Source organism: Vulpes vulpes, chromosome 8, assembly GCF_048418805.1.
Source record: "Vulpes vulpes isolate BD-2025 chromosome 8, VulVul3, whole genome shotgun sequence".
Classification (NCBI taxonomy): domain Eukaryota; kingdom Metazoa; phylum Chordata; class Mammalia; order Carnivora; family Canidae; genus Vulpes; species Vulpes vulpes.
Window position 1 is genome coordinate 81,526,032 of NC_132787.1, and position 26,783 is coordinate 81,552,814.

General features: G+C 41.3%; 1 protein-coding gene across 5 annotated transcripts in view; it reads right to left on the minus strand.

Moving 5' to 3' along the window:
- Positions 1-7,183: 7,183 nt before the first annotated feature.
- RMDN2 (regulator of microtubule dynamics 2) overlaps positions 7,184-26,783 on the minus strand; it is an 81,164-nt gene continuing 61,564 nt past the window's right edge. For 3 of the 5 annotated variants that reach the window (XM_072767278.1, XM_072767274.1, XM_072767276.1), the window contains exon 11: positions 20,888-21,252. In XM_072767278.1, the coding sequence (XP_072623379.1) occupies positions 21,199-21,252 (54 nt within the window). In that variant the 3' untranslated portion in view covers positions 20,888-21,198. Of the gene's footprint in view, positions 9,902-20,887; positions 21,253-26,783 lie in introns of those variants that run through there. The other 2 variants (XM_072767275.1, XM_072767273.1) reach the window with 2 other exon arrangements.

Consider the following 26,783-nt stretch of genomic DNA (forward strand, 5'->3'; position numbering starts at 1 on the left):
TTGTCTGTGACTGCTTTCCTTCCACAGAGGCAGAGTTGAGAAGCTGTGACAGAGACCATGAGGCCTACAGAGCCTAAAATCTTTACTGTCAAACCCTTTACAGAAAAAGGTTGCCAATCGGGGTCTTTACCATCAACCTCTCGAGGCACCAGCAGATATTGATCGTAACTTCCTCTTGTTCCTCAAATGCTCTATGGTTGACAAAACACTTCCCCATGTACCATTTTCATTTTTGTCATCAATTGTCTTGGGCTCTGGCTTCCTGGGCTGCTGCTGCCTGTCTCACAGACAGACATGAACCCACAAAGCCAACACCCCAGGGGAGCTCATTAGGGAGCAGAAACAGGTGACAGGCATTTTTTTTTTTTTTTTTTTTTTTTTTTTTTACCAAGGCAATATTCCAGATTGTCTGAAAATGTAGGCATTTAATCACAGACGAGAGAACACAAGCAGTTACATTCAGGCAACGTTCAGACCTATGCAGTGTAGTGACATCACTAAAACAAAATGAAAAAAATAGATTGTGGCTTCAGGACTTGAAGATCTTTCTCAATTATTTTCCTCTCCCCAAACTATTTGGTTTCTGTAAGTTTACATAATTTGAAAGGTTGCCCTTCACCGTTTTAATGCATACCCTGAGATAATGCAGTCAAACAAAATTCTTCCTCTTATATGGTCACAGGGGACACTCTGAAGAGCGTTTTTTAGGAATTCTCCTGTTGTCTTCATGCAGAGCATAGTATTTTTTAAAAAGATTTATTTATTCATGAGAGACACAGAGAGAAGCAGAAACACAAGCAGAGGGAAAAGTAGGCTCCATGCAGGGAGCCCGACGCGGGACTTGATCCCAGATCCCAGGATCACGCCCTGAGCCAAAGGCCGACACTCAACCACTGACCCACCCAGGCGTCCCCAAGCAGAGCATAGTAAATCAAGTATAATATTATTTGAATTCAGATAATTTATTCACACCCAATGTATGCTTCTAACCATTGTTAAGCACTGTTAGCTTTTGTTATAAGAGAAAACTACTATAAAAACACATTTCCTGATTTGGTGATCATTATTCTCTGTCCGAGGAGACACACTCAAGCACCCCAAATACCGTGGGATGGATGCGGCAACAATTTCTTCTGAAGTGCAGTGGGAATCAAAGTTAGAAAATACCTAATTCTCTTAAGGAATGTGAGAGGATGAGGGTTGGGAATGGCTCTGCAGAGGAGGCTCCATGTGAGCTGGGCCTAGAAAGATGCTTAGGGTTGACCAGAGAGACACAATACTGGGAGAGGGAGGATGAAAAGGTCCTGGATTGGCGCTGAGGTGAGGAAGGGCCCGGTGGTCTGTCTTGTTCCTGCTGGGCCTTCAGTGCTTGTGATGGTGCTGGTGCCTCGCACGTGTTCAGTACATACCCGCTGGCTGAATGAATATGATGTGCTTGGGGGTAGTGACAACCCAGATGGAGTGAGGGGTTGTTTGTATGCTTCATAATATGCTATTTGGAAATCATTGCAGAGACCTGATGAGACTGACTTTTTTTTTAAAAGATATTTAAAATTTATTCATGAAAGACACACACAGAGGCAGAGACATAGGCAGAGGGAGAAGCAGACTGTGGGGAGTCTGATGTGGAACTTGATCCCAGGACCTCGGGATCACAATCTGAGCTGAAGGCAGACGCTTAAACACTGAGCTACCCAGGTGCAACAAGACTGACTTTTTTTTTTTAATTTTTATTTATTTATGATAGTCACAGAGAGAGAGAGAGAGAGAGAGAGAGAAAGAGGCAGAGACACAGGCAGAAGGAGAAGCAGGCTCCATGCACTGGGAGCCCGACGTGGGATTCGATCCCGGGTCTCCAGGATCGCACCCTGGGCCAAAGGCAGGCGCTAAACCGCTGCACCACCCAGGGATCCCCCAAGACTGACTTTTAATTTGACTTTGCATGTGACTTTCATGTGTCAAATCACTCATCTTGCAGCCCCTGGAAACAGCTTGTACTCTCTCTTCAGGAGCATTTTTGAAGCTTTCTTCTGTTCTGGCACATGTGGTAGACATTGTGTATGCATCTGACATTCCTGTGAAACCTCCCCAGCTGCTCAGGACACTTCAGCTAATAGTACTGAGATACCCAAATGTTAACAGTAGGCCAGTAACAGCTACCTGTGGGCTGTTTGGTCTTAGGTAAGACCGGCTGTGCATCTCTGGCAATTGTATTTGGAAGGCATTGTTCTTTCTCTCACTCAAAAAAACCTATCATGATTCAAATGAGAAAGTTTTTATTATAGCAATAATCTTAAATCAACTGCTCTCAATCAACCAACCAATCAATCAATTAATTATTTATAGCATGCCAGGGAGGGGCAGAGGGAGAGAGAGAGAATCCCAAGCAGGCTCCAATGTGGGGTTTGATCTTAAGGCCCTGAGATCATGACGTGAGCTGAAATCAAGAGTCAGTGGTTTAACCTAATGAGCTACACAAGTGCCCCTCACTCATTTATTTTTAAGGGACATTATTATTTATATTTGTTGGTACTTTATTTTATATGAACAAAGTTCTTTCAGTCTTTTGGTGAATTAGGATGTAGTAACAGATTGAGAACCAGTGCTTTGTATTACAAAGAGCCTTGACATTTATAGATTTGGCAGTCGTGGAGTTAGTGACAGAGGATCCATTCGATATAGTGATTTTTCTGAGGCACAAATTTGAATTCCATGGCTAGCGAGACTGGAGGATGGAAAGGAAATGAATCCATTAGCTAGTGAACCCAGCCCACGGCCCACCTGCTCATGTCAAAATAGTATTAACATTTTCTACTTGACTTTAGAGTCCTGTAATTCTTGGGAACTAATTAAGAAAAAAAGTTTGTAGAAATGTCCCCAGAATAAACAACAATGGCTGGTGATGACAATAAAAAGAGAAGTCATGAGACAAAGAAGGAACCTCAGGTGGGTTTGTCAGTGCTTGTGGAGAATCATTAAGAATATGAAGGTCACTCAGAATTTCCATTTCCACTTGACTGCATGGTACAGAGGGCATGTAAAACTCTGCTGCCATTCACAAACCCCTCCAGACACATCCCACCTGACCGCGAGGGGTCAGCTCTATCTTCAACACTCCCCAGCAATTTGGTTTTGCTATGAATCTGCATGACCCTGAAGAAAAGGGTTGGCAAATCAAAGATAAACATCAAACCAGACTTGGTCTAATTGCATAAATTCCAGGTTGATGAAGCCTGAGCTAATGAGGTTTCATGCCCTGAAGGAAGTCTTAATCCTTGTCACTGGGCTTGGGGATGTCTTTCCTGAAGAGGCTGACTCCCCAGGGCACAGCCAGCCTCGTGAAGTCACGTTCTAACTTGCCCTCCCTCTCTGCATATCCGATTCTGGCCCTTAAGAATAATGTGCCCTTTGTGATACTTTCCAGGTAATTCTTCCAGGTGGAAGATTCACAAAAGGAAGGGATTACCCATGAGCCTTGTTTGGATGCTGCTTCTCCTCTCATTTCCTTCTGATATGTAGACATCAGCCATGGTGGTGGGGGGGGGGGGGATGGTTGTCTAACTCGAGTTTAAAGTTGGACGAATATCTCACAGCCAGGAAGCTAGATTCAGATTAAGAACTGCTATTCAATTTCAAAATATGATGCTTCTACTAAGCATGTTGGGAAGAAACCATAAATAATGATCCTAGGCCTAATCTCCCGAAATAAGAACTCATTTCAGTTTCTTAAACTCAGATCTTTTAAGAAGCAGATTGATTTCGAGAGTGGTTCTAACTTTTTAAGGTCTTTTTGGATCGACTGTTTTTTTGTTTATGTAGATCCTATAGATAACAACACAAATCACAGTAATCCAATAGAATGATAAGTTATACCAATACAGTAGATAAGGTAGTGAATGGTCCTCTGATCTTTCTTTAGGAAATACATGTGGTATTCTTGCAGAGTCATGTTTTCTCTTGGTTCCAAGTTCGTAATGAGGTGACCAGGAGCTCTATTAGAAATAATTGAACCATGGGGCAATACCCAGGGTAGCCCTTCTGCCCAATTTAGAGACTAGATTGCAACCCCATTGATCAGGGCAGAGGCCCTATGGAGTTTTTAAGACTCCACGAGAACATCTGAGATCTGAAAACAATGTAATGGACTGGTTATATTGCTTGCTTTTTCAGGAAACATAGAGGAGAATCAGAGAAATTGAGGCTGTATGTGGGGATGTGCGGAAGGAGATGTATGATCAAGGGATGTGTTTTGTCAAAATAGGTAATACTTAGGCAGGTGTGTGTGCTGGCGACAGCGGTCCTACAGGAAGAGGAGAGGAATGAGGCAGGACAGAATGGAGCTGGTTGTAGGAGAGAAGTCCCCGGGAAGGCAGCAGAACACGGGGTGTCCAGCACAGGGGGACACTGGGTCAGGGACATGGAGTTTATATAAGGTGGGGCTAAGAGCTTTCATCAAATCTTGGATTCAGATATGGTCTCTGTCAGTGTAGAAATGTGTGAATTTGTGCGAATTAACCTCTAGAAGTGGCCATCCCTTCATGTGTAGAATGGAGGGAGTAAGATCTCAAATTCAAGTTCCTACCCCTGAGTCATGCATGCATGCACACAAATCACTCATCTGTGATGAAAAATGACATCCTCAATCTTTCCACAACTCGCCTTCTGGTATTCTCTGTCCTCCCATCCCACATTGGCCTTCCCCCCACTTGAAACCTCTCATTGCTAATGGCCCACTGGGCGCCAGAGGGCCAGAGAGCCTGACTGGGAGAAGGCTGTGGCAGGACAGCCCGAGGAGAGGAGGGCAGGCGGGGAAGCGGGGAGGGGGTAAGTGGGGCTTGCTGTGTGTTTGTCCGACACTGCGCTGGGCATGTTCACATTCCTCATCTCATTTAATCCTCACAGCAAGGCCCGATCCCTGGTGTCCGGGGGCAGGTGGTGAAACAGGACCCATTAGGGCCTTAGGAGGGCAGGGCCAACCCCGCATCTGTCCTAACCCCTTGGGAAGCAAACATGGTTCAGCCTCAGCCAATGGATGAGTTTGTGGCAAGGCAGGAGGAGGGGTCTTCCTTCGCCTGTCTGCAAACCTGATTCCTTTGTGAGTGGAGGAAGGGCCTTCTGGTTAACAATGGGAGTGAAAGGGATGATGAATGTTTCCATCAACACAAAAATGATGTATCAGAGGAGCAGGGGGTGACTTAGGAGGGTCTGTGCCCTTTAAGTAAAGGAAGTCATGGCTTCTGAGGAAGAAGTGAAAAAACAGGAGTGCCTGAGGATGCTCAGGGAAAACTTTACAGACTGCGTGTCACCTGCCAGCCATGGGCGATCTATGGATTTAGGAATCAGACAGTTTTGAGTTAGAATCACATTTTTGTGACTCACTAGTTCTATGGCCTTAGAAAAGTTTGTTAGCCTCTCTGGACAATAGTTCTAGCACTTTAGAATGAGAACACTCCCAAATGACTAAAACCCTAAAGGACAATCCTAAAATGAAGATTGACTTTTCCAGGACAATTGTATGCATTAAAATTATATATATAGTAGCATTGGTCTTTAATTGTTGCTTTAAAAAATCATTACTGTATTTTCGCCACTACTTAAAAATTTCAAATCAAGTTTGGGTGCAAAAAAACTGCGCTCCCTGTTTGGCTTCTAGGGGATATACCCGAACCCGAAACACGGGCCTAATCCTTCTAGTGCTGAGGGGAGTAGAACCTCTCAGGGCAGGACTGGCAAGGGAAATGCCAAGAAATGATGCCTGGTCCTCTGATATGGACTCCAGAATCGGGTCTCGTGAGACCAAAGTGTCTGCCTCTACCTGTCCAAGGTCAGCCTGGTACTCTCAACGCTGTAGGGGTCCAAGAAGCTCCCAGTGCCCCCCAAAAGACTTTTACCAGGTGCCTACTATGTGACAGGTTTTATTCTAGATGCTGTGGGTACAGAGACTAAAGACGTGTGGTTTCTGTGTGCTTGCACCATAGCTCAGGAAGGTGGAAGGAAGCCACCGACCATGCCCCAAATGTGGAGGCCCTTGCCCTGCAGACCCAGACGGCCCTGCGTGCGGGGAGCAGACAGCGGGCTGTAGCCCTGAGCCACACAGGAGACAGTTCTGAACTTCCCAGAAAACAGCTTACACAACACGGAGTATCAGTTTTCTCCTTGGCTCCTTCCCCTCTGTACCAAGATAACCGAACCAGTTACACAGAACACTCAGTTTATTTGATTGTTGGGAAAAACCGAAAACACCCCAAGGGAAGGCAGGCCAAAGTGGCTTGTGCAGAGACTGGCAGCTAGTGGTGGCCTTGCTCAGATGCTCCCTGCCCGCCTGGGGACAAGGGCTGCCTCCCTGCAAGGCTCCCCCCAACAAGGCCAGGCTGAGGCCCTCCAGCGGAAAGTCCCAGAAGGCCTCCTTCTGGGCTTGGGAGACTTCTGCTGGCTAAAAGGAGCCTGTAAGCGCCTTCCATGTTCTAGGAAGAAATGGAAAAAAAGGAGAGGAACGACGCAGAACAGAGATGAGACAGAGAGGGAAGGTAGCCAGCGTCCCGGATGCCAGACTCGCAAGCGAGGTCAAAACTACCAGGCTCCAGAGCTCTACAGGCTCACAAAACACTGCAAAGGATTGCATTTCATCTTCCGTTAGAGTTCTCTTTCCCTAACAGCTCTTTCTGGATGCACTGGCCTGACTCCCAGCTCAGGCCGCGAGGTCCGTCCCACAGCGGGAGTGACTTAGCCTCAGGGAGCTGGTGTTTTCTCACCTGTAAAATGGGCATAAGGACCTCGTGGGGAGAATTAAAGGGCCAAAGTGTGTAAAGCATTTCACCCAGTATCTTCAGTGAGCAGTTGGTGAGTTTCCTGCCTTGAGTTTCTTTCAAGCTCTCAGTAGCCAATGGGAAACTGAAAATGCTATCGAACAAAATATATGAATTCAGGAAAGACTCACCAGGATTCTGAATTATTTTTGAGATCCAATTAAGCCAAGAAAACCGACACAGATTCCCCAGCTATGTGTGCAGCATGGTATTGTAGTACCACCAAGGTCCTCCCCCAGGATTTGCAGACTCCTTGGATGCTGCCAGGCCCTTCTCCTGGGCTGCTGGGCAGTGAGCTCGTTGCCCGGCCTGTCTCTGCAGATATTCACTCAACAGCCAGAATCTAGAGGAGTAGTCAACAAGCATTTACCACATTCTTTTTGATTTTTCAAGAATTTATTTATTTATTCAGGAGCAACACAGAGCGGGGGTCGGGGGGGTGGGAGGGCAGAGACACAGGCAGAAGGAGAAGTAGGCTCCATGCAGGGAGCCCGACATGGGACTCGATCCCAGGTCTCCAGGATCACATCCTGGACTACAGGCAGCGCTAAACCGCTGAGCCACCCAGGCTGCCCCATTGACCACATTCTTACGTTCGTGGGGGCCACTTTAGTTACATGACAGGATTCTAAGGATTAAAAGTAACATGGACACATCTAGGAGAGATGTGAATAACCGGAAGAGGCTCTGTCTCCACAGGAAGGAAGCTGAGAAATCCTCTTCATTTCAGTATGTCAATTATTTTACTTGTGTTTATTTGATCTTTCTCACAAAATCTTGCATTATAGGGATTTTTAGCACCATTTTATGAATGAGGAAACTAAAGCTCACAGAGCTTAAGTCACTCATGCAACTTTGTGCACGGATCAAGAGCCAGGTCGGGATCTGAGTCTGATTCTGAACACAGTGCTTGTTTTTTTTTTATATCATGCCACCTTTCCCTGGAAGCCTAAGTTTAGGGGAAATAAATGAACTCTAGGGATAAAGCAGCATGGTCTTTGCTCTGCAACCCTTCCTACTCTTTCTCTGGAAATAGATAATGAAGCCACCAGGACCCCCAAGGTAGCCGTGGCCAACAGCACAGTGGATTTGGGGCCTAGTTGTTTCTCATCAGACTTTTGCATATCTGCCAGGTCCGCACAGCACATCATCTCTGGCTCTGATGTTTCCCCACAGGAACCCGAGAGTCTGTCTCTGTATGTGTTATCAGACCAGCTAAAGAGTTACACATGTCAGCGCAGAAAAAGAGAGCTTTGATGTTGGCTCCGCGTCCAGGAAAGCCTCACTGCTCCCCTGCTCTGGCTTGAGCTCTGCGTCTTTCATCAAGTTCCGCAAGACGCCTCACTGCCTGCCAAGACGAAGGCAAATGAAGCAGGACGCTCACAGGGTGAACGCTCCTCCCTGGGACCTGCCTTTGGACGGGGTGCTGATTATTCCATGGCTCCCAACCTTAACTTCCTTTGGGGGAGAGTATCTGAATTCTTGCTGGGTCTACATAGCCCATGGCTCCTTTAGAAATAAAAGGTGACAACAGTGAGAAGAGTGCATATTCCAAGCAAGGCTCAACTCAAAGTGAACACTTGCCTCTGACCAGAATTTGCAACGTGTACTCACATTTGTCATTTCCATGCCCTTCTTAGGGGAACCCTATAGCTGGTCATAGCAGGAAGAAGTATCCCCAATAATGTGTACTTGGCTTGCTAATCACCCTGAGCCATGCCTCTGGGCCCCTGGTAAGAGTGTCCTGCAGGTGATGAATGTTCCTGGGTGACACCTCAGATTACTCTGTGATGAGGTCTCCATGGTTCTCCATCACCGGCACCTCTTTCCTTAAGCTCAAGTTGGGCCTATCAACAAGGGTCCTCTGGGTGTGTGCCCAGTGAGGCTCTTTTCCCACTTGTCCTCATTCCCTCTGAATCTTGAATTCCTTCCTGGTTGGTATACTTTTCCCTGCTGTGGTATTCAGGGAGAACAAGTGTCTGAACTTCACTGAGCAGTTATTGCGTGTCACTCCAGACGCAGTGGTGCAAGCCTGGAATGTGATGATCCCTGTGACACCTGCGATGCCCAAAGTGCGGCTGTGAACAACTGTACCACGGGAGGACGGATTTCAGGATGCTGCTGCTTCCAGCTGGGAAACAAGTTTACTGTCTTTTCCACCCATCCTTCTTCTCCATCTTTCCCACCCCCTTTTTCTCCCAAGGGCTCATTTACTATAAAATCCATTTTATGTGCCCCCTTTATTGTATATTAAATTTGCATGTGTATCTGGGTGTATTTACAGTCTCTCTGTTTCACTGATCGGTTCCTGTATTCATTCAAAATACTGCTTTAATGCGTGGAGCTTAATAACACATTTTTTCCTATCTTGTAGGTATGCTTGCCCTTCCTTTCTCAACCTTTCAGAGTCTCCACAGCTCCTCTTGCTGTTGTTTTTCCATTTGAATCTTAAGACACAAAAAGAATCTTGTTGGGAATTTTAATGGGAATTGCTCAATTTGTAGATTAACTGAGGAAGCTTTGGTAACTTTAGGATGCCGTCCTTGTAGTCAAAATACAGCAAGTCTTTCTACTTGTTCAAACCTTTGAGGTCCTTCGATTTCTGCTTGTCCATCAAGCACGGTTCCTACATTTATTCCTAGAGATTTGAGTCTGTCTTGTGGTTATTGTACATAAGGCCTGACCTGCCATTACATCCTTGAACCAGCTACTTGTATTTGTGATGGTTGTTGATCTCTACACATTGGCTTGTTATTGCATGAGTCTTAGCAAACTCTCTCTGTTTGAAAGTAGTTTTTCAGTTACTCCTCTCGGGTCTTTTGTGTATACAGGCTGACTTACCTAAGTAATGATATTTATTATACTCTGTTAATATATTACTTCCAAATGGACTCTGTAATTTAAAAATTTGTCTTTTTAAATTAGAGCTAGCACCAGGGCATATTCAGTTGGTTAAGTGTCCAACTCTTGATTTCTGCCTCTGGTCATGATCTTGGGGTTGTAAGATTGAGTCCTGCATCGGGCTCTGCACTCAGCCTGGAGTCTGCTTGAGATTCTCTCTCCTTCTTCCTTCTGCCTCTCCCCCTGCTCATGCTCTAGAAATAAATAAATAAATAAATAAATAAATAAATAAATAAATAAATAAATAAAATCAATCTTTAAAAAAGTCAAGCTAGTACCTCTAGAACAATATTAAATAATAGTAGTGATAATGTCGTCTTTGTCTTGTCCCTGACTTCAGAACAAATGTCTCTCAACTCTGTGTTAGCAGCATGATGAACTCAGATAAATACCTTTTATCATTTTAAGAAAGTATCTTTTTATTTCTATTTTGTTAGGAATTTCTTTTATACCCAAGAAAGGAGGCAATCCTAAACTTTGAAAAGTTCTATATATGTGTATATTTTATCATGAATATTTTAAGAGTTTCAATATTTATAATTTATAAATAAATGAATATAAATACATTGGAGGATGCCAACTTTTAAAAACTGAATCAAGAACGTAATTGAAAAAGCTTGAAGATCAATGGGCTTACAAGATTGTATAAAATTACTTACATTAAAATATTAACATTTACCATATACAATTTAGCTTTTTGTTTTTAAATACACTTGAGGATCTTGAATGCTGTAGGCTCATCATTTTGGATATTGGTTGTCTTATTAGTTGATAGAGGATTGGCTAATCAAGCATCAGTCATTAGAAGGCCTTAGTTCACCTCTGAAAAAGTCTAATTTCTGCGGCCCTCTGAATGTCCTCTTCTACATAAGATGGTTTCAGTGAAGCAGCAATATGCTGGGTTTCCCCAGCCACACTGCCATTGTAGGGCACCATAATATGACAGAGGAGAGATAAAGGGTGGGCCTGCCTCTCTGAAGCATGCCTTGGATAAATAGAGTGTCCTGGTGGAAAGATGCTCTTTCTGGCAGAGGCAAGGTGGTGACACACCTATGGGCAGACCACTCAAAGAATGGGAATGAACCAGACCTCATAAAGACTCATTGCTTCAGCACAGTGGGACTTCCTGTTGGGGCCACTGCCAGAAGTCTTCTTGAGTAGAAGATTCTGACAAGTAAAGAAACACAAGTATTCTTTGTAGTCATAAAAAAGGAAAAAATGGCTAGAGGGATAAACATCTCAACCAACAAATTCTTTTTATGGGATGTCTGGCTTTCTGCAAATTTTTACTGAACCAAGACATGTGTTCTTTTTAAATTAATACATGCAGTGCAAAAACTCAAAACAATATGCTGATTTATTCCATAAAGATAATTCCCAGGCTAACTGTGGTTTGTTTTACATTGTCAACAAGAGTAGGGAATTGGGGGAGGAATCTTGTAAAGTCCTGGAGATGAAAAGTTTGGGTCCACATGGAATGATTACTCTATAATCTAGAGTAAGTTCAACCTCAGCCTCCTTCCTTCCCTTCATGTTCCTCCCTCCCTTTCTCCCTCCCCTCTTTTCTCTCTCACTCCTTCCCTTCCCCCACCACTCTCTATGTAACAAGCATATATGTTGAACATTGCAAATTTAATTTAACTTTACAAGTACTCATTGAGCACCATGGGAACACAGACGCAAGATAAGATGGAGTGCCTTTTAATCTACTTAAGGAGGGGAATACATGTGCGTATAGGGTTGATAACAATTCAAAGAAATACAGATTTGAATAGCAACATAAGAAGCATGGACTGTGTTGCAAGAGGTCAGAAAACTCATGACTGGTTGATGGGATTGTACCAGTGGGGGTTCCTGTAAGTATAGCAGAAAGTATAGCAGAGCAAGCAGGGGAGAGGGACATATGATTTATCTTCCTTCTCCCAGTATTGTTCCAATGTCACAGGCTCAATCTACCTGCTAAAGTTTCTATACATGGGGTTTCTGAAGATCTGTTTTGATGACCTCATCTTGGGATGAGGGGGCAAATCAGAGCTCCTGTCAACTTTCCTATGTGCTGCCAGTGTTAAGGCAAGAGGGAAAAAGTAACAACCTACCAGCAAGTGACAAGGATGCTTTTGGCTGTCAGGATGCTTTTTGGCTGATTATTGAATTTAGTGCCATCTGCTGGTCAGAACAATTGAGTCAAGGAAGAAGATGCCCAATGAGCACATGAAAAGATCCTCAGCCACTAGGGAAGTGCAAATTAAATCCACAATGCAATGCCGCCTTACATCCATTAGAATGGCTAAAATTAAAAACAGGCTGACAGTGCCAAGTATTGGTGAGGATATGGAACTCTCATGCATTTCTGATGGGAATGCAAAAGGATGCTGCCATTGGAAAAGCAGTATGAGTTTCTTGTAAAGCTAACATATGCTTACCATGTACTGACAATTCCATACCTAGGCTTTGGTCTCCACCTTCCAAATAAAAACGTGTCCTTGAAAGACTAGTATATGAATGTTCACATCAGCTTCATTCATAATAACCCCCAACTGCCAGCAACCCCAAATATGTGAATTGATAAGCTATTTTTTTAAAAGATTTTATTTATTTATTCATGAGAGACACAGAGAGAGGCAGAGACATAAGCAGAGGGCTCCATGCAGGGAGCTCAATGTGGGACTCAAACCAGGGACTCCAGTATCAATGCCTTTGGGCCAAAGGCAGACGCTCAACTGCTGAGCTACCCAGGTGTCCCTGATAAGCTATTTATGACACTCCAGTTATATGATATTACACAGCTATAAAATAGAATGAACTATTGATATACGCAATACCGTGGATGAATCTCGAAAGTATGCTCAGAGTAAGAATGATTCCATTTATGTGATATTCTAAAAAACAATTAACCTGTAGTGCTAGACAGCAGATTTATGGTTGCCTGAGGAGGGGGTGGGGGCCGGAGATTGAGTGGGAAGGGACAACAAAGGAACTTTCTGGAGTGATGTGCATATTTTATATCTTGATTGTGGTAGGGCTTAAACTGGTGTATAAATTTGCCCCACCTCATCACACTGTACACTTAAAATGAATGCATTTGGTTGTATGTAACGTATACCTCAATAAAGCTGATGTAAGAAGAAAAGGACCCCTCCTCTGATGAATGGGCTTGCGGGACAGGTGAACCCCAGTGAGAGATAGCACTCACTTCTGAGAAATGCCTGGGGGGTAATGGGACAGTGAACATCTCACCCCCAGATCTGCTACGGGGCTGTACAAGGATTGAGACTGAGTGGTAGGCTGGCAGCCACGGCACACAATCTCCTTGGTTGGATATTTCTTTTGAGACCCAACTCAATTAATTGGCTCCTCTCTTGAACAAGAAACTTAAGTTGGGGTCTAGCTAACTGTGGTTAAAAAAAGCATTCCCCCTGGGCCCTGTGCATCCTGCAGAGGGTTCCTGCCCAGAGCATTTCCAGTCGGAAACAAGGTGAGAGATCAGAAGGAGACAGGCAGCTTTTGCATCTGTGCCCCTCGCAAGTTATCCTCTCTGTAAAGAAAACTGGGTGTTAACAGGACATTGCTGAGTTTGGGAAAGTCCAAATAAACTTCTTCACCCTTGAATTTTTTCGGCCAACTCAGTGAGTCACATTGGAACAGTCTAGATGTGGGGAGGGGAGATTTGCAACTGTGAGATTGATCATAATCTCCACTAAGTACATTTTGAAATGTAAATTATAGTTATGGAACAGTGAAGATTCACATAATTACATCAGAATTAAAAGGGAAACAAAGTATGAGCAGCATCTTGCAGAAAAATTACCACAACCAGATGTATGTAAATTGTTCCCTGAGTAGAATAAGGCATCTCTCCAGGACATTCCCATGAATTTCTGTTATATGGACACTGAGCTCCCTACCCAAAGCCCATCTTAATTACTATTTTCCTTTCCAATGAACCATTTCTCCCACTGTGGGAGATATGTGTGTGTCCTTGCTAAATTAACAATTACATGAATTTCCAGAAGTCTATCTTTGTAAGATAGACTACCATAAGCACTTTTCAGTAAAAAAAAACAAAAACAAAAACAAGGGAAAACGAAAGAGTTCCTAAACACATTAAATATAAAATGGTTTAAAGCTGATTATGTGGATCTGAATATGATTTCTTCCCTCACTACACATGCCAGAGCTGAGAGTCAGGGGATCTGGGGCCCGTCTCCACTCTCTCATTAGCTGGGTCCATGATCTCCAGCATGTCTAACCTTGTTCCGGTTTCTTCTTGGTCAAGATGCCACCATGTCCTACCAATCTCAGCAATTAAAGAGTTTGCAAGGAAATGTTACATCTAGTGCTAATACTCTGAAAAAGTGGAAGTCTGATATGAATATAAAGCAGAGATTTTTTGCATTTAAAAGACAACTTTTAAAATGTTATAAACATATGTGCCATCACTATATGTACGTGTTATAGGGTCAATCCCCAAAGCAATAAAAATCTTGTTTTCAAATTTTCCAATCTGTTAGCAACAAGCATAAGGGCTAAGTGTTCTCCACGAGCAGTGCTCACTCTCACTGGGTTGTTAGGAACAGTCCTCTCTGTTGCCGCTCTAAATCAGTTTAAGTTCAACACTGGGGTATTGCAGGAGTTATTTTATTACTAAGCCAATAGACTGCAAAGTGAAGCCTAGAAATGGAATATGAACTAAAACTTGAAAAAGAAAAAGAAAGCGATTGGGTCATAGAAACGCCATAATGATGAAGCCTAATATATGATCCATATTCCATTTAATGCAGGTCTAGTAAAAAATAAAATGGAATGTCCAGGATCTGTGTTGTTTTGGGGGGAGTAAGAGCGTACTAGGAATTTGAAGTCAAGGGCTGGTCTTGGCATTGCCTCAAGCTTATGGCCTCTGGCCAGTCCCTGAGCTGCAGGGCTGCTCCATTTCCTGCCCTGCTCTGCCTCCTGCCCTCTTCTTGCTCCCTGTCCCATCATCTCCGAGGGCAGAAATGACCCTACATTTTCTCTTTTAGGAACCCTAGGAACTGTGAAGCGCTTTTGTATTTCTTGCGTTGGTTTAGGTGAACACACGTTAACTCAGTATATACTGCTAGACAGTGAAGTGAGTAATCCATGGTCCTTGCCCTTGCCTTGCAGGAGATCTGATGGAAGGACACAGGAAGTGCCTTGCTATTTTGAGGAAGGAGAGAGCATATTGAGTTATGTGCATTGGGAAGGTTTTATGGTAGAGCTTCCATCACTTGAGCCAGGCCTGGGGAGGGGAGGCGAGGAGAGATGTGCACAATGTGAGGCTAGATGGCAGGCCCCTGAGAACATGACCTGAGCTGAAATCAAGAGTTGGATACTCAACCGACTGAACCACTCTGGCTCCCCTGACTGGCACTTTTAAAAATGAGAACAGCCAATGTTGGGTTCCAGATGAATTCCATACACACTATGGTGGGACTAGTCTACCTCACTGGAAGTGGCTGGCCAACCAGGGCTCTGCTAACAGCACCGTTAAGCGACATTAATAATTCCTAATGCTGTTTCTACTTGCAATTTATAGCAGATTCTTTTCCCAGTCAGGTTTCTCAATTTTAAATTAGTTGAGTTGGGTAAATATAAAGTATTCAAGAAGGAAGAAAGGTATAATTTAATTCTTCATATGCAAACTTTGCCAAAGCTTAATAATGCTATTTAAAAACAAACACAAATTATCTGAGTTGTAACCAAAATCTAATTAAATAATTTCATAGTACAATTGCTTAACTTGTTTTATATTATAGAATGGAATGGGTACATCTGAACATCATAGAAACTTGTTTTAAAAAGCAATTTAATATGTTTGCATTTGTGGTATACAAAATAATGGTTTAGAGGACTGGAAAGTGCTCCAGAATTACAACTCCCTGAAGTTACAATTTCTGTTTTTCAAAATCCAAAACATGACAGCTCAGGTCATGTATGACCTATTTTTTTAAAAAGATTTTATTTATTTATTCATGAGAGACACACAGAGAGAGAGGCAGAGACATAGGCAGAAGGAGAAGCAGACTCCCCACGGAGAGTCTGATGTAGGACTTGATCCTGGGATCTGGGATCACACCCTGAGTCAAAGGCAGATGCTCAACCACTGAGCCACGAGGCATCCCAGACCCAATGGTTTTCAAGTTATTGGACAGTAGGAAAGAAGGACAGTAATCAGTCCCTGAGATATTGTAACAAACAAGATAAGCCCTACAATTGCTCGGGATCCCTGCCTTGAGAGACTTTCCAGGCAACAGTGAAAAAAGCGGAGCCTGAAAGGAGTCTCACAATCTCCTTAAGGAGCCAAATTGATCAACAAAGTCCCAATCAAAATCCTTGCTAGATTTTTTTTTTTGAAATTTAAAAAACTGATTCTAAAATTCATATGGAAATGCAAAGAATCTAGAATAGACAAAACAAATTTGAGAAGAAATAAAGCTGGAGGAATAACAATATCTGACTTCAAGATAATATAAAACTACAGTAATCAATACTGTCATATCGGCATTAATATTGATAAATAGATTGATGGAAAAAATAGAAAGTACATACATATATGGAAAATGATTTTTGACAAAGGTGAAAAGGCAATTCTGTGGAGGAACTATATTCTACAACAGATGGTACTAGAAAATTGTATATCCATATTCACAATGAATGAACTTTGATCCATACCTCACACCATATGCAAAAATTAACCCAGAATGGATCCCACATTTAAATGTAAAACCTCAAATAAAAAATTTTTAGAAGAAAATATAGGAGAAAATTTTTATAATCTTGGATTAGGCAAGAGTGTTTAGATATAACACCAAAACAACATACATGAGAGTATAAATTGATGCATTGAAATAAAAAACTTTTGTTCTGTCAAAGACACTGTTAAGGAAATTAAAAGACAAGCCACAAAGAGAAAACATTGGCAAGCTGCATATCTAATAAAGGACTTTTATCATACAGGATATATACAGAACTCTCAAAATTCAATAAAAAAGAAAACCAGTATCTCAATTAAAATAATGGATAAAAAATTTGAATAGATACTTCACGAGAGATAATACAAATGGCAAATAAGCACATGAAAAAATGCTCATTGTAATTTGCCATTAGGGAAATGAGAATTAAAACCAAATTTAAAAAATGCAAATTAGATATGCCTACACATGTAGAGCCGTAGCTAAAATTATGGAGAATGACCATACCAAGTATTGTTAAGAAGGTGGAGGAAGTGGAACTCTCATTCATTGCTGGTGGGAATAAAAAACGGGATAATCACTTTGGAAAACAGTTTGACCACTTTTTAAAAAATTTAACCATAGATCTATCACATGATCCAGCCATTCTACTCTTCATGTATTTATCCAAGAGAAATGAAAGTATGTGTTCATTTGAAGAATTTATGTGAATATTCATAGATTTGTTTGTAATAATCAAATACTGGGAACTCCCCAAATGTTCATCAACAGATGAATGGAGAGAAACAACTGTGGTATATCCATGCAATAAAATATCCCCAGCAATAAAAAAGAATGAACTCAGTATACACTATGAGATGAACAAATCTCAAAATAATTTTGTTGAGTGAAAGAAATCAGACAAAAAAAGAGAGAACATAATGGATAATTCCAATTATATAAAAGTCTAGAAAATGCCATCTCTGGTGACAGAAAGCAGGTCAGTGGTTGTTTGGGGATGGGAGGTGCAGGAAGAGGCAGGAGGGAGAGGTTGCAAAAGGGTCTGAAGAATCTTTTGGGGGTGATGGAAATGTCTGGGGGTGATGGTCTCAGGGAAACATGTATATCAAAACATCAAGTTATACACCTTAAGTATGTGCATTTGGTATGCCGATTATACTTCAATAAAGCTATTTTGAAAAGTTATTGACTTTAGCCACGGAGAGCAAAATCCTGGTTTGGGAGCTGCAAGTCACGGAATCTCAAAACGTTAAGTATACTTGGTTCTAACATGTAACGTCTTTAACTGTAAAATAAAATATTCCTGTTAACTGCCCAACAATAGGCCATAAAGCCTCTATGGAGGTTCTCCCTCCACACAAATCAAATGGAACAAGTCATTGAAAGCAGGTTTCACAATCTCCTCACTCCCTCCTTCCTTATCTTGGGAAAGGAGATGATGGGAATACGAAAATAATATAAGGCAAGATACACAACAGGTTGTTGGAAATTTATGTGACATTAGAAAATGAGTATCAGTATCCAAAAAATAAATACAAGGAAAAAAATTTTTTTTGCTCTCTTCTTTTCCTTCTTTCCTTACCATCTCTCTCTACCCCCATGCTCCCTCTGCCCCCACTACCCCGGCCCCGTTTGCAGGCAGGATTGCACAGCAGTTCAGACTACAGCGTGGACTGGAGCAGACTACCCAAGTTCAAATCTAATTAGCTGCCCTATCTGTCAATAGGGTAACACTGAAGGTTCCTTCTTATTGGGCCACTGTGAGGATTAAATGAGCTAATGTAGGGAAAGCACTTAAAAAGGTAGAACCACGGGTTAACACCATGCAAGCGTTACCATTCTCAGAGCCCCTAATCTACAACAGACACGTTGGGCTCCAATCAGTTAAATATAAAAAACCCTGGGCTCAGAGAAGACGGAGGAGGGCACAAGGTCCCTGACCCCTTCCCTGTTAATTTTGCATCAGAGCTTAGACTTATTTACAAGGGAAGTGAGAAGGCTGGTCTAGAAGACTGTCTCTGTGGTTCCATCCAGCTGTTAACACTGCTCCTTAGAATTCAAAATTACACAAATATCAAACGAAAAGCCTTTTGACCACTGTAAGGCACAATGAGGTCTTTTTCATGTTCCAGTGAAGGTCATTCATTATTTAGTAAGAAAGATAACTAACCTTGCAAATTAAACGGACAGGACAATTGCTAAAGTTTTTAGCAGAACACTGACTTCTTTAATGTGTTATGAGAAATTTTAACACACAGTTTATTATCTTCCAAAATCAAATATATTTGAAATTCTGGATCAGATCTTCTCCTTTTCAAAGCTGAGCATGAAGTCTCTTGAAAGTTTAGGAGTTTATGTACTTTGCAGTAGACGGCACACCACTAGGTTGGCTTCAGTGACCTCTCCCACCCCCCAAATCATTTCAGAAGTGCTCCCACCCCCCAAATCATTTCAGAAGTGCTCTGTAGCCATTGGCTTCTCCCAGGTCAGCAGCGGGAGTGGGGAGTGGAGTAACCATAGAAAGAAAGCTACAGTCAGTTCACAGGACTCACTTCATGAGAAATTCACTGGAGTAAGTGTAACAATCCACATATAGTGCTGCCATCTGAGAAAAACACTCTGCTTTTAAAAGGGGGCAGATTTAATGTGGAGGCTGTCTTCAGTTGTGACCTCGCCAGCAGGGCTTTAATGTTAATTTGAAGGGGGATCCAGTATAACTATGAGGAGGAGGGAGATTTCCTCTGCTAACATCCTACTGAAGAAATTGTCAAGTGTGTCAGGAATTCCTAATGCTTTAAAGAGTCAAGTAACTTTCAGGAATGTTACACTCCCAATGGGGCATGTCCTTATCCAGAAACTGGATCACTCAACCCAGGGACATCAGTCTGTCTGCTGAAGACATATTGACTACAGGGACCAAACAGGAATTTTGTTTAAACAGAGATGGATTAGATGGTCCTCATAATTCCTGGCAGAAGTCTTTGCATTGCTCTTTGCTGGGATGAGCTGCTCCCACAACATGGCTGATTTTGTCTTTTGCTGATAGTGACAATCACCTGCCTCAACTGGCCCATTCTTTTAGCTGTTTAGAGAAAACCAGAGGCATCCATAGCCTTGTGTACACTACGTATCTGTGCAAAGACCCGCCAGACTCCTGTCCTTCTAGCCAGTAGGGTCAACATTAGACCTGTTGTCAAGAGTTTGGGTCAGAAGCAGTTAAACTGATTCGGGTACCTTGATGGGTCACTGTAAACGACCAGAGGGAGGAATTAGCTTAGTTTGATTAAATGCCATCTCTAGGTCAGGGCTTGAAATTTTGAGTGTATCAATGTATGTGTGTGCCCCTGTATTTGGGATAGAAAACAGGAAATTCAAGTTTTGATCTGATTTCCAGGATGAGGTTGGTTAAAGCGTAGCGAGGAACCTTTATAGATCATTGCTAGTTAAGTTCAATGAAAAAATCCTTTTAGTTTATTAATCAGAGAGTGAGACAAACCATAAGAGACTCTTAATCATAGGAAACAAACTGAGGGTTGCTGGGGAGAGAGAGGTGGGGGGATGGGATAACTGGGTGATAGCTGTTAAGGAGGGCACGTGATGTAATGGGCACTGGGTATTATAAAAGACTGATGAGTCACTGATCTCTACCATTGAAACCAATAATACATTATATGTTCATTAATTGAATTCAAATAAAATTTTAAAAAGTTTAATTATCCATTACAATGGATAATTAAAGTGTTATTTTGGTAGGGAAAAAATGGGAAATATAAGAAATAAAACCTAACTCCAAAGAAATATGAACTGCTACCAGATTAGTATCTTTCCAATAGACGTTTTTCTGCAAATATTTTCATATAGTTGAGATGCTTTGTATACACTATTTTGCCTTGTACTTGCACTTAACATGCTTTGTGCATTTCACAATTTTTGGAATTTTTTCAATGTCAAAATAATACCCTGTTGTAATTATTTATATTTTAATATGGTAAAATGCTTTTCTATTGTTGCACATAGTGTTTTGCCATAATAAATAATGCTGTTATAAACATTTGTGCATAAATAATTATACGCTTTCTCTTTAGAGCTATTTCACTGAAATCACCTCATAAGATTAAAGAGTTAATACATTTTTAAGGCTCAGGATACATTTTACCAAATATTTGTGTCAAAATACCCTTCTGCCAGCTGTGGTGGAGAATGTTTCAAGTCATGGCATCACTATTAGCACTGAACATTTCTTGAAAGAAAAAAAAATTCTTGCTAATTTGATGACAAATCAGTATCCTACTGTAATTTTATTCTCATTTCTGAGTACTAGTTACAATATATTTACTCTTTTGTTTTTCCTCTTCTATCAATGACTTGTTCATGACCTTTGCCTATTTTTCCCATTTTTCATACATAGTAATGAAATTTTGTTTTAAAAAGTCTCCACTGAAGCAGAAATAAAAGAATCACTAGGGGTCATTTTATTGAATTGATTTAAATATTTTATTTAAAGAAATATTCTGAAGACTATAGTTAATTGATAGGAAAAATATAATCATACATGTTTAAAGATAATTTTGTACTGACATTATGGGAAGTTGATTTCTTCAAATAACATGATTAGTTTTGTCTACTTGTGGAATGCATTCTGAAGAAATGTGATTTTACCTTCAAATCTGAGCACATCATCCTTACATCAAAAAAGAAAAAAGGATAATAAAAAACACAACTTGGATTAGTTTGAATTTTAGTAGACCACATCTGATTTGTTGAAGAGTAAGTTCTTTTATTTACCTCTTCAAGGAAGTGCTTATTTTTTTCACTTCTTTCTGTGCATCTTTATCCTATAAAAAAATACAAATACATAATGAAATTTCACACTTTGATCCTGCTACTCTGGGTACTTGGAAACAATTTCTGGAGGAGTGAGGTGATACATTCTAAAGGACCATTACAAAGAAATTACATATTTCTTAGAACCAGGCATGATTCAGATCTCTGAGAACACATATAATGTGGAGAGCTATTTCTAGGCTCTTCCTCTACCAGGTTTGGAGTGGTGGGACACAGGAAAAAGAGAGCCTTCCCTGTAAGCTGACATGCTGGATCTTACTAGTGTGTTAATGGTAACACTATTTTCTTCTTCAACTGTATCATGTGCAAGAAGTCCTAACCCTACTAGAAGAGTTTGAAGAAATGTGAGATTCCACTGCAAGATCCAGACTAACAAATACACATTTCATTACTGACTTTATCAAGTAGTTTATATTTAAGATGAGAAACCAAGTATATTTTATAGTACTCCACATGTATTGTTATTTCTTTAAAACAAGAGTGGAGGTTGGAAACAGTGGCGATAAATTCAGATGGCAGGGAACTCCTCTACACTTTTGTATTTGACATTTATTGAGAGGCGCCTGTGTCAGTAGGTTAAGCATCTGCCTTGAGCTCAGGTCATGATCTTGGAGGCCTGGGATTGAGCCCCACATCAGGCTCCCTGCTCAGCGGGAGTCTGCTTCTCTCTCTCCCTCTGCTCCTCTCCCTTGATTGTGTGCTCTCCCTCTCTCTCTCGCTCCCTCCTCCCCCTCAAATAAATAATCTTTAGAATTTTTTTTCAAAAAAAAAAAAAAACCCCTTGGTCTTTTCCCCTGCCTTTAGGAAAAAGGTACACAAGGCTCTCATCTCTTCTCTCCCTCTAGTACTCAACGTTTCAGCCATATTGTACATTTGGTTCAATGCTTTTAGGCATATTTCTCAATTCCAAGCCTTTGCTTTTAGTGTCTTATAAAGTAGGGCCTGTAAAAAAAATTAAAAAAAAATAAGTAGGGCATGTACACCACCCACATCAGTATCCTGAAATATCTGAATCACATAGCATGTGTTTATGTGTTCATGTTTCCATTCACCCTTGCCATGTAGATACATATTTCAACACTAATATAATCATTAGAACACATTATTTTGTATTCTACATTTTTCAATTACATTAAAAGTTGTTTTCTGTTTGAACAAAGTCTTTGTAAATTTGTTTAGAGCTGCATAAAAAATAGAAACTAATCAGCTTTCAATAGTGATGAAACAAAGAGAAAATGGCCCGATTACTCAGCATAACATTTCATGATTGAAGACAAATGCCAATGTATTAGATTTTCTATCAACAACTTTTATTAATCTACTGAGGAGGGACTATCTTACTGCCCATTACATTTTACCATATTCTGCATTCAACATTTCCAAGAATGCATTACAGTTCTACCTTTTTACATGACATGATCTTCAGTGCCACACCCTTTGCCAAAAGTCTAAATTATATGTTGAATTGTTAAATTGTGTTCTAAAGGGTTCTTGATAGTTTTGTTCTCCAGTAGGAGTTTTCTTACATAAATGGCAGATAAAGGCATTCCTACTTTGACTAGAAGCCTGAGGGACTCCCCAGTGTGAGAACTTGAAGGTATGTGTGATCATTGAAGACTTTCCTTCATTTGTGATACCAAGAGTGTTTTATTCAGTAAGAATCCTTACATGTCCTGGAATGTTGCTCTATGAGGAAACAGTTTCTCATGTTTATTTCATTGAATTGCTGCTCTAACATAAATTATCTATTATTTCTCAAATGGCTTCCTCCTCCTCGTAAAGACTTGCTGTTCCCCATCTTGTTTTGCTTCCAAAGCTTGAGGTTTGGCTAAAGGCTGTAGGGTGTCTCCCCTGTGGAAACTCTTGTGTCTATAAAGGTTAAAGCTGAGGCTGAAGGCTCTTCTACACTCATTACATTTATAGGGTTTTTCATGATGGCTAAGGTTAGAGCATCAGCTAAGGGCTTCACCACATAGATGACATTAGGATAGTTTTTCTGCAGTGTGAATTCACTCATGCTGTTTAACAGATGAGTTGTTCCTGGAGGCATTTCCACACTGATGACAGGCCAAGGGTTCTTCTCCTGTGTGAGTTCTCTCATGTAAACAAAAGTTAGTTCTTCAGCTGAAGGGTTTGCCACATTCATTACATTTGTAGGGCTTCTCTCCAGTAACACAGGCTAAGTCAGTGGAGCTATGGCTCTTTCCCCAACCTCATTATATTAAAAGACCCCCTCTCCAGTGTGAAATCTGAGGGAAAGTAGGGCCTGCTAGAGAACTGCCTATATCCATTCATCTATTCATTTTTCTGCATATGAATTCTATGCTGATCCTTGAGTGATAATCTCCAGTTAAAGTTTTTGCCACATTGGTTACACCCATATGGTGCGATACTCTCCTGCATGTAACTTTTTTTCCTTCGTAACATGTCAACTGCACAGCTATGTGATTAATTCTGAGGTCTTCATTATGTTTCAAGCACTCAGTATATTGGCCATTTTTGTGCAAATGTCATCTTCTAAGGATTTGGGTTATGGTTTTGAGTTCAGGTTATCTTTTCTTCCCCAGATTCAAACTACCCAAACCATTCTGTTGAGACAGCACACGTTCTCTCCATAAAACACTGCAGTTTCAGATTCTGGGAATACAAAGTTGTTCACATGCATGAATCTAGGCCCTAGAGCCCACGGGCTGACATTTTCAATATCAAGTGCAGTGTGATGAGCTTAGAGCTCCCTGAAAGGGACAGAAGACATGTCACAAATAACTATCGTGCCAGAAAGAGATTTATAAACACCACAGGAAAGCAGCACATATGGGAAAATATGTCAATGCTCTCTGCCAAAAACTTCAGATAAGTAGGAGAGAGAAAGATTTATATTACGTTGTTCTACTCCTGGCATTTGGAGAATGATTATCAAACATCAATTTGATTAGACAGGGTACATGTTAAGAATGGCTGATTCCAAACCGATGCTGTGTCATCAGTTATTTTAAGAAAATTATTAAAAGGAGATCTAAGAAACTTCATTCAGGTGTTTTTAAGATCAACTTAAAATATACAACCAAGGCCATTAAATATGGAGAAAGCTCAATGACTATTTCAGAATGTCAATCAGTAAAAGATAAGAGCCCAAAGAGTAGAAATAGAGGAGTATAGACACAGTAGCACTCTCCGCCTGCAACTCATGAAAATGTCTGTTCAGAGAGTGGGAAAACTCTGTCCATCCTCTAGTGGCCTTATTAATTTCTTTTAAAATGTACCAGGAAGAATGAATTCTCAAGGCATGGATAGCACAGATGAGTTAATCTATAAGAAATAAGTTCAAACCAGAAATAAATAGGCAAATCAGAATTTCTAACAAATGGGAAACCTTGGACAACACTGCTGGATTTCAGTAAGTGACCTGCTCATCACACTAAGCTGTGGTATTCCCTTAACAGGAAGGCAGGATGAACATCTGTGGATGAATTATATTTTATAAACTTAACTGAAAAACCAGTCTCTTAATTTAAAAATCAAATATGAGGTCTTAATTAAGACAGAAAATTAAAAGCAGGATTAGGAATTGTATTACTAAGAGTGGTTACTACTCAGAGGGATGATTCTTAATCTATGTAACAGCATGGAGATACAGCCCAGGATTTTTTTTTTAATTTATTTATGATAGTCACACACAGAGAGAGAGAGAGGCAGAGACACAGGCAGAGGGAGAAGCAGGCTCCATGCACCGGGAGCCCGACGTGGGATTCGATCCCGGGTCTCCAGGATCACGCCCTGGGCCAAAGGCAGGCGCCAAACCGCTGCGCCACCCAGGGATCCCCAGCCCAGGATTTTAAACAACACATTAACTTCCAAGAACTTGCTAGGCAGGATGAAGTATTCCTTACTGTGAGCACTCTCAGAGTCCTCTTCTTCTTGGACTTGTTTCTCACATATTTTATTTACTGCCCTATAAGAGTTTGCCTTAAAAGAGCAATTAATGTCACTTTCAAATATTACAGAAATTTAAGAACAGTTTGTTTCTTTACCAGATTAGCACCTCCCTTGTCATAAAACATGATATGACATAGTACTTTTTGAGCGGAGCTTTTGCAGCATACTCCAGGTCAGTATGACTTGGACCATTCCTCTAGGCAAAACAACTCCCAGGCTGCTGGTGTGGTCATGACTTCACTCATCAAGCATTCTTACACTGCCTTAGACACAGGATCCCTTTTATTTTAAAAACGGGATGTTTCTCAGGACCTGAGATTACCTTCCTAGGGTCAAGAAAAGTCCACGTGAATAATAAAATACCGCAATTTCAAGTTCTGGGAATCTAGAGCTGCTCACATGCATGAGTCTGGGCCCTAGAGCCCAAGGGCTGATGTTCCCAGTATCAAGGGCAGTGTGATGAGAGTTCCCTGTAAGGGACGGAGGACATGTTACCAGTGACTCCAATGCCAGGAAGAGGTTACAAGTGCCATGAGAAAGCAGCCTATAGGTCCTGCAAGGTCACCTGAGGGAGAGAGCACTGATGGCCGGGGCAAGAAGGGGTATTCAACCGTAATTTGTGGCTCTGCTAGACATTTTGGGTATGAATAGACTGGTCAGCAGAATCACTAGAGGGATATATTTCAGTCAGGAAAAGCTTACAGAGAGAAGGGGTACTACAGATAACTCTCCTCAGCCTAGTTTCTAATTGAAAAATAAATTGAGATATTCCTGATAGGACATTTACTACTTAAAACAAAACAAAACAAAACAAAACAAAATCTCCTAGAATATACAAACGGAAACATCACTGGAAAAAAAAAGTAACATGGAAAATATTCACTACTGCTGTTTTATTACATAAATATTTCCACAGTGCCCAGCTCTCTTAGCTACATTTATAATCAGTCTTATTTATTAGCACTACTGGCACTATTATTTTTATTTGCAGGGTATTAGTCTTCTGATTCTTCCTACCATGAATGAATGCTTATGATCTGCCAGGCATGGCACCTGGTGCTGGGAACAGAGGAGTGAATGAAATACATCTAGCTGTGACTCTCATGGAACAATCAGACAAATAACTATGCAACCACAACCCTGCTAAAAGATATGAAAGAAAAGTACGAGGTACTTTCTTGCCTGGGTGTGTCAAGGAAGTCTTTCCTAAAGAAATGACATTTGTGGTGAGACTTGAAGGGTGAGTAGCAATAAAGGTAGTAAAGGGAGTGGAGGGCTCAGGGCGGGGGCAGAGGGTATTACAGGAGGAGGCAACAACAGGTGTAAGGCAGGGAAGAGCAGGGTGCAGAGGTGGGGAGAGCGGGGAACATACATCAGAGCCATGATGGGCATGCTAAACGTTTCAGACTCTGAAGCAGCAAAGCGACACACTGAGGTTTGTTTCATCTGCTGCTTTGGCTGCTATTGAGAGCCAAGAATGACCAGGAGGGAGGAAGAAAGCTGTGAGACCAGTGGGAGGCAATGTAGTTTGGGTGAACTTGGGTGTATCCTGCTTGGAGTGGTGGAGTAGAGCAAGAGGGCAGTT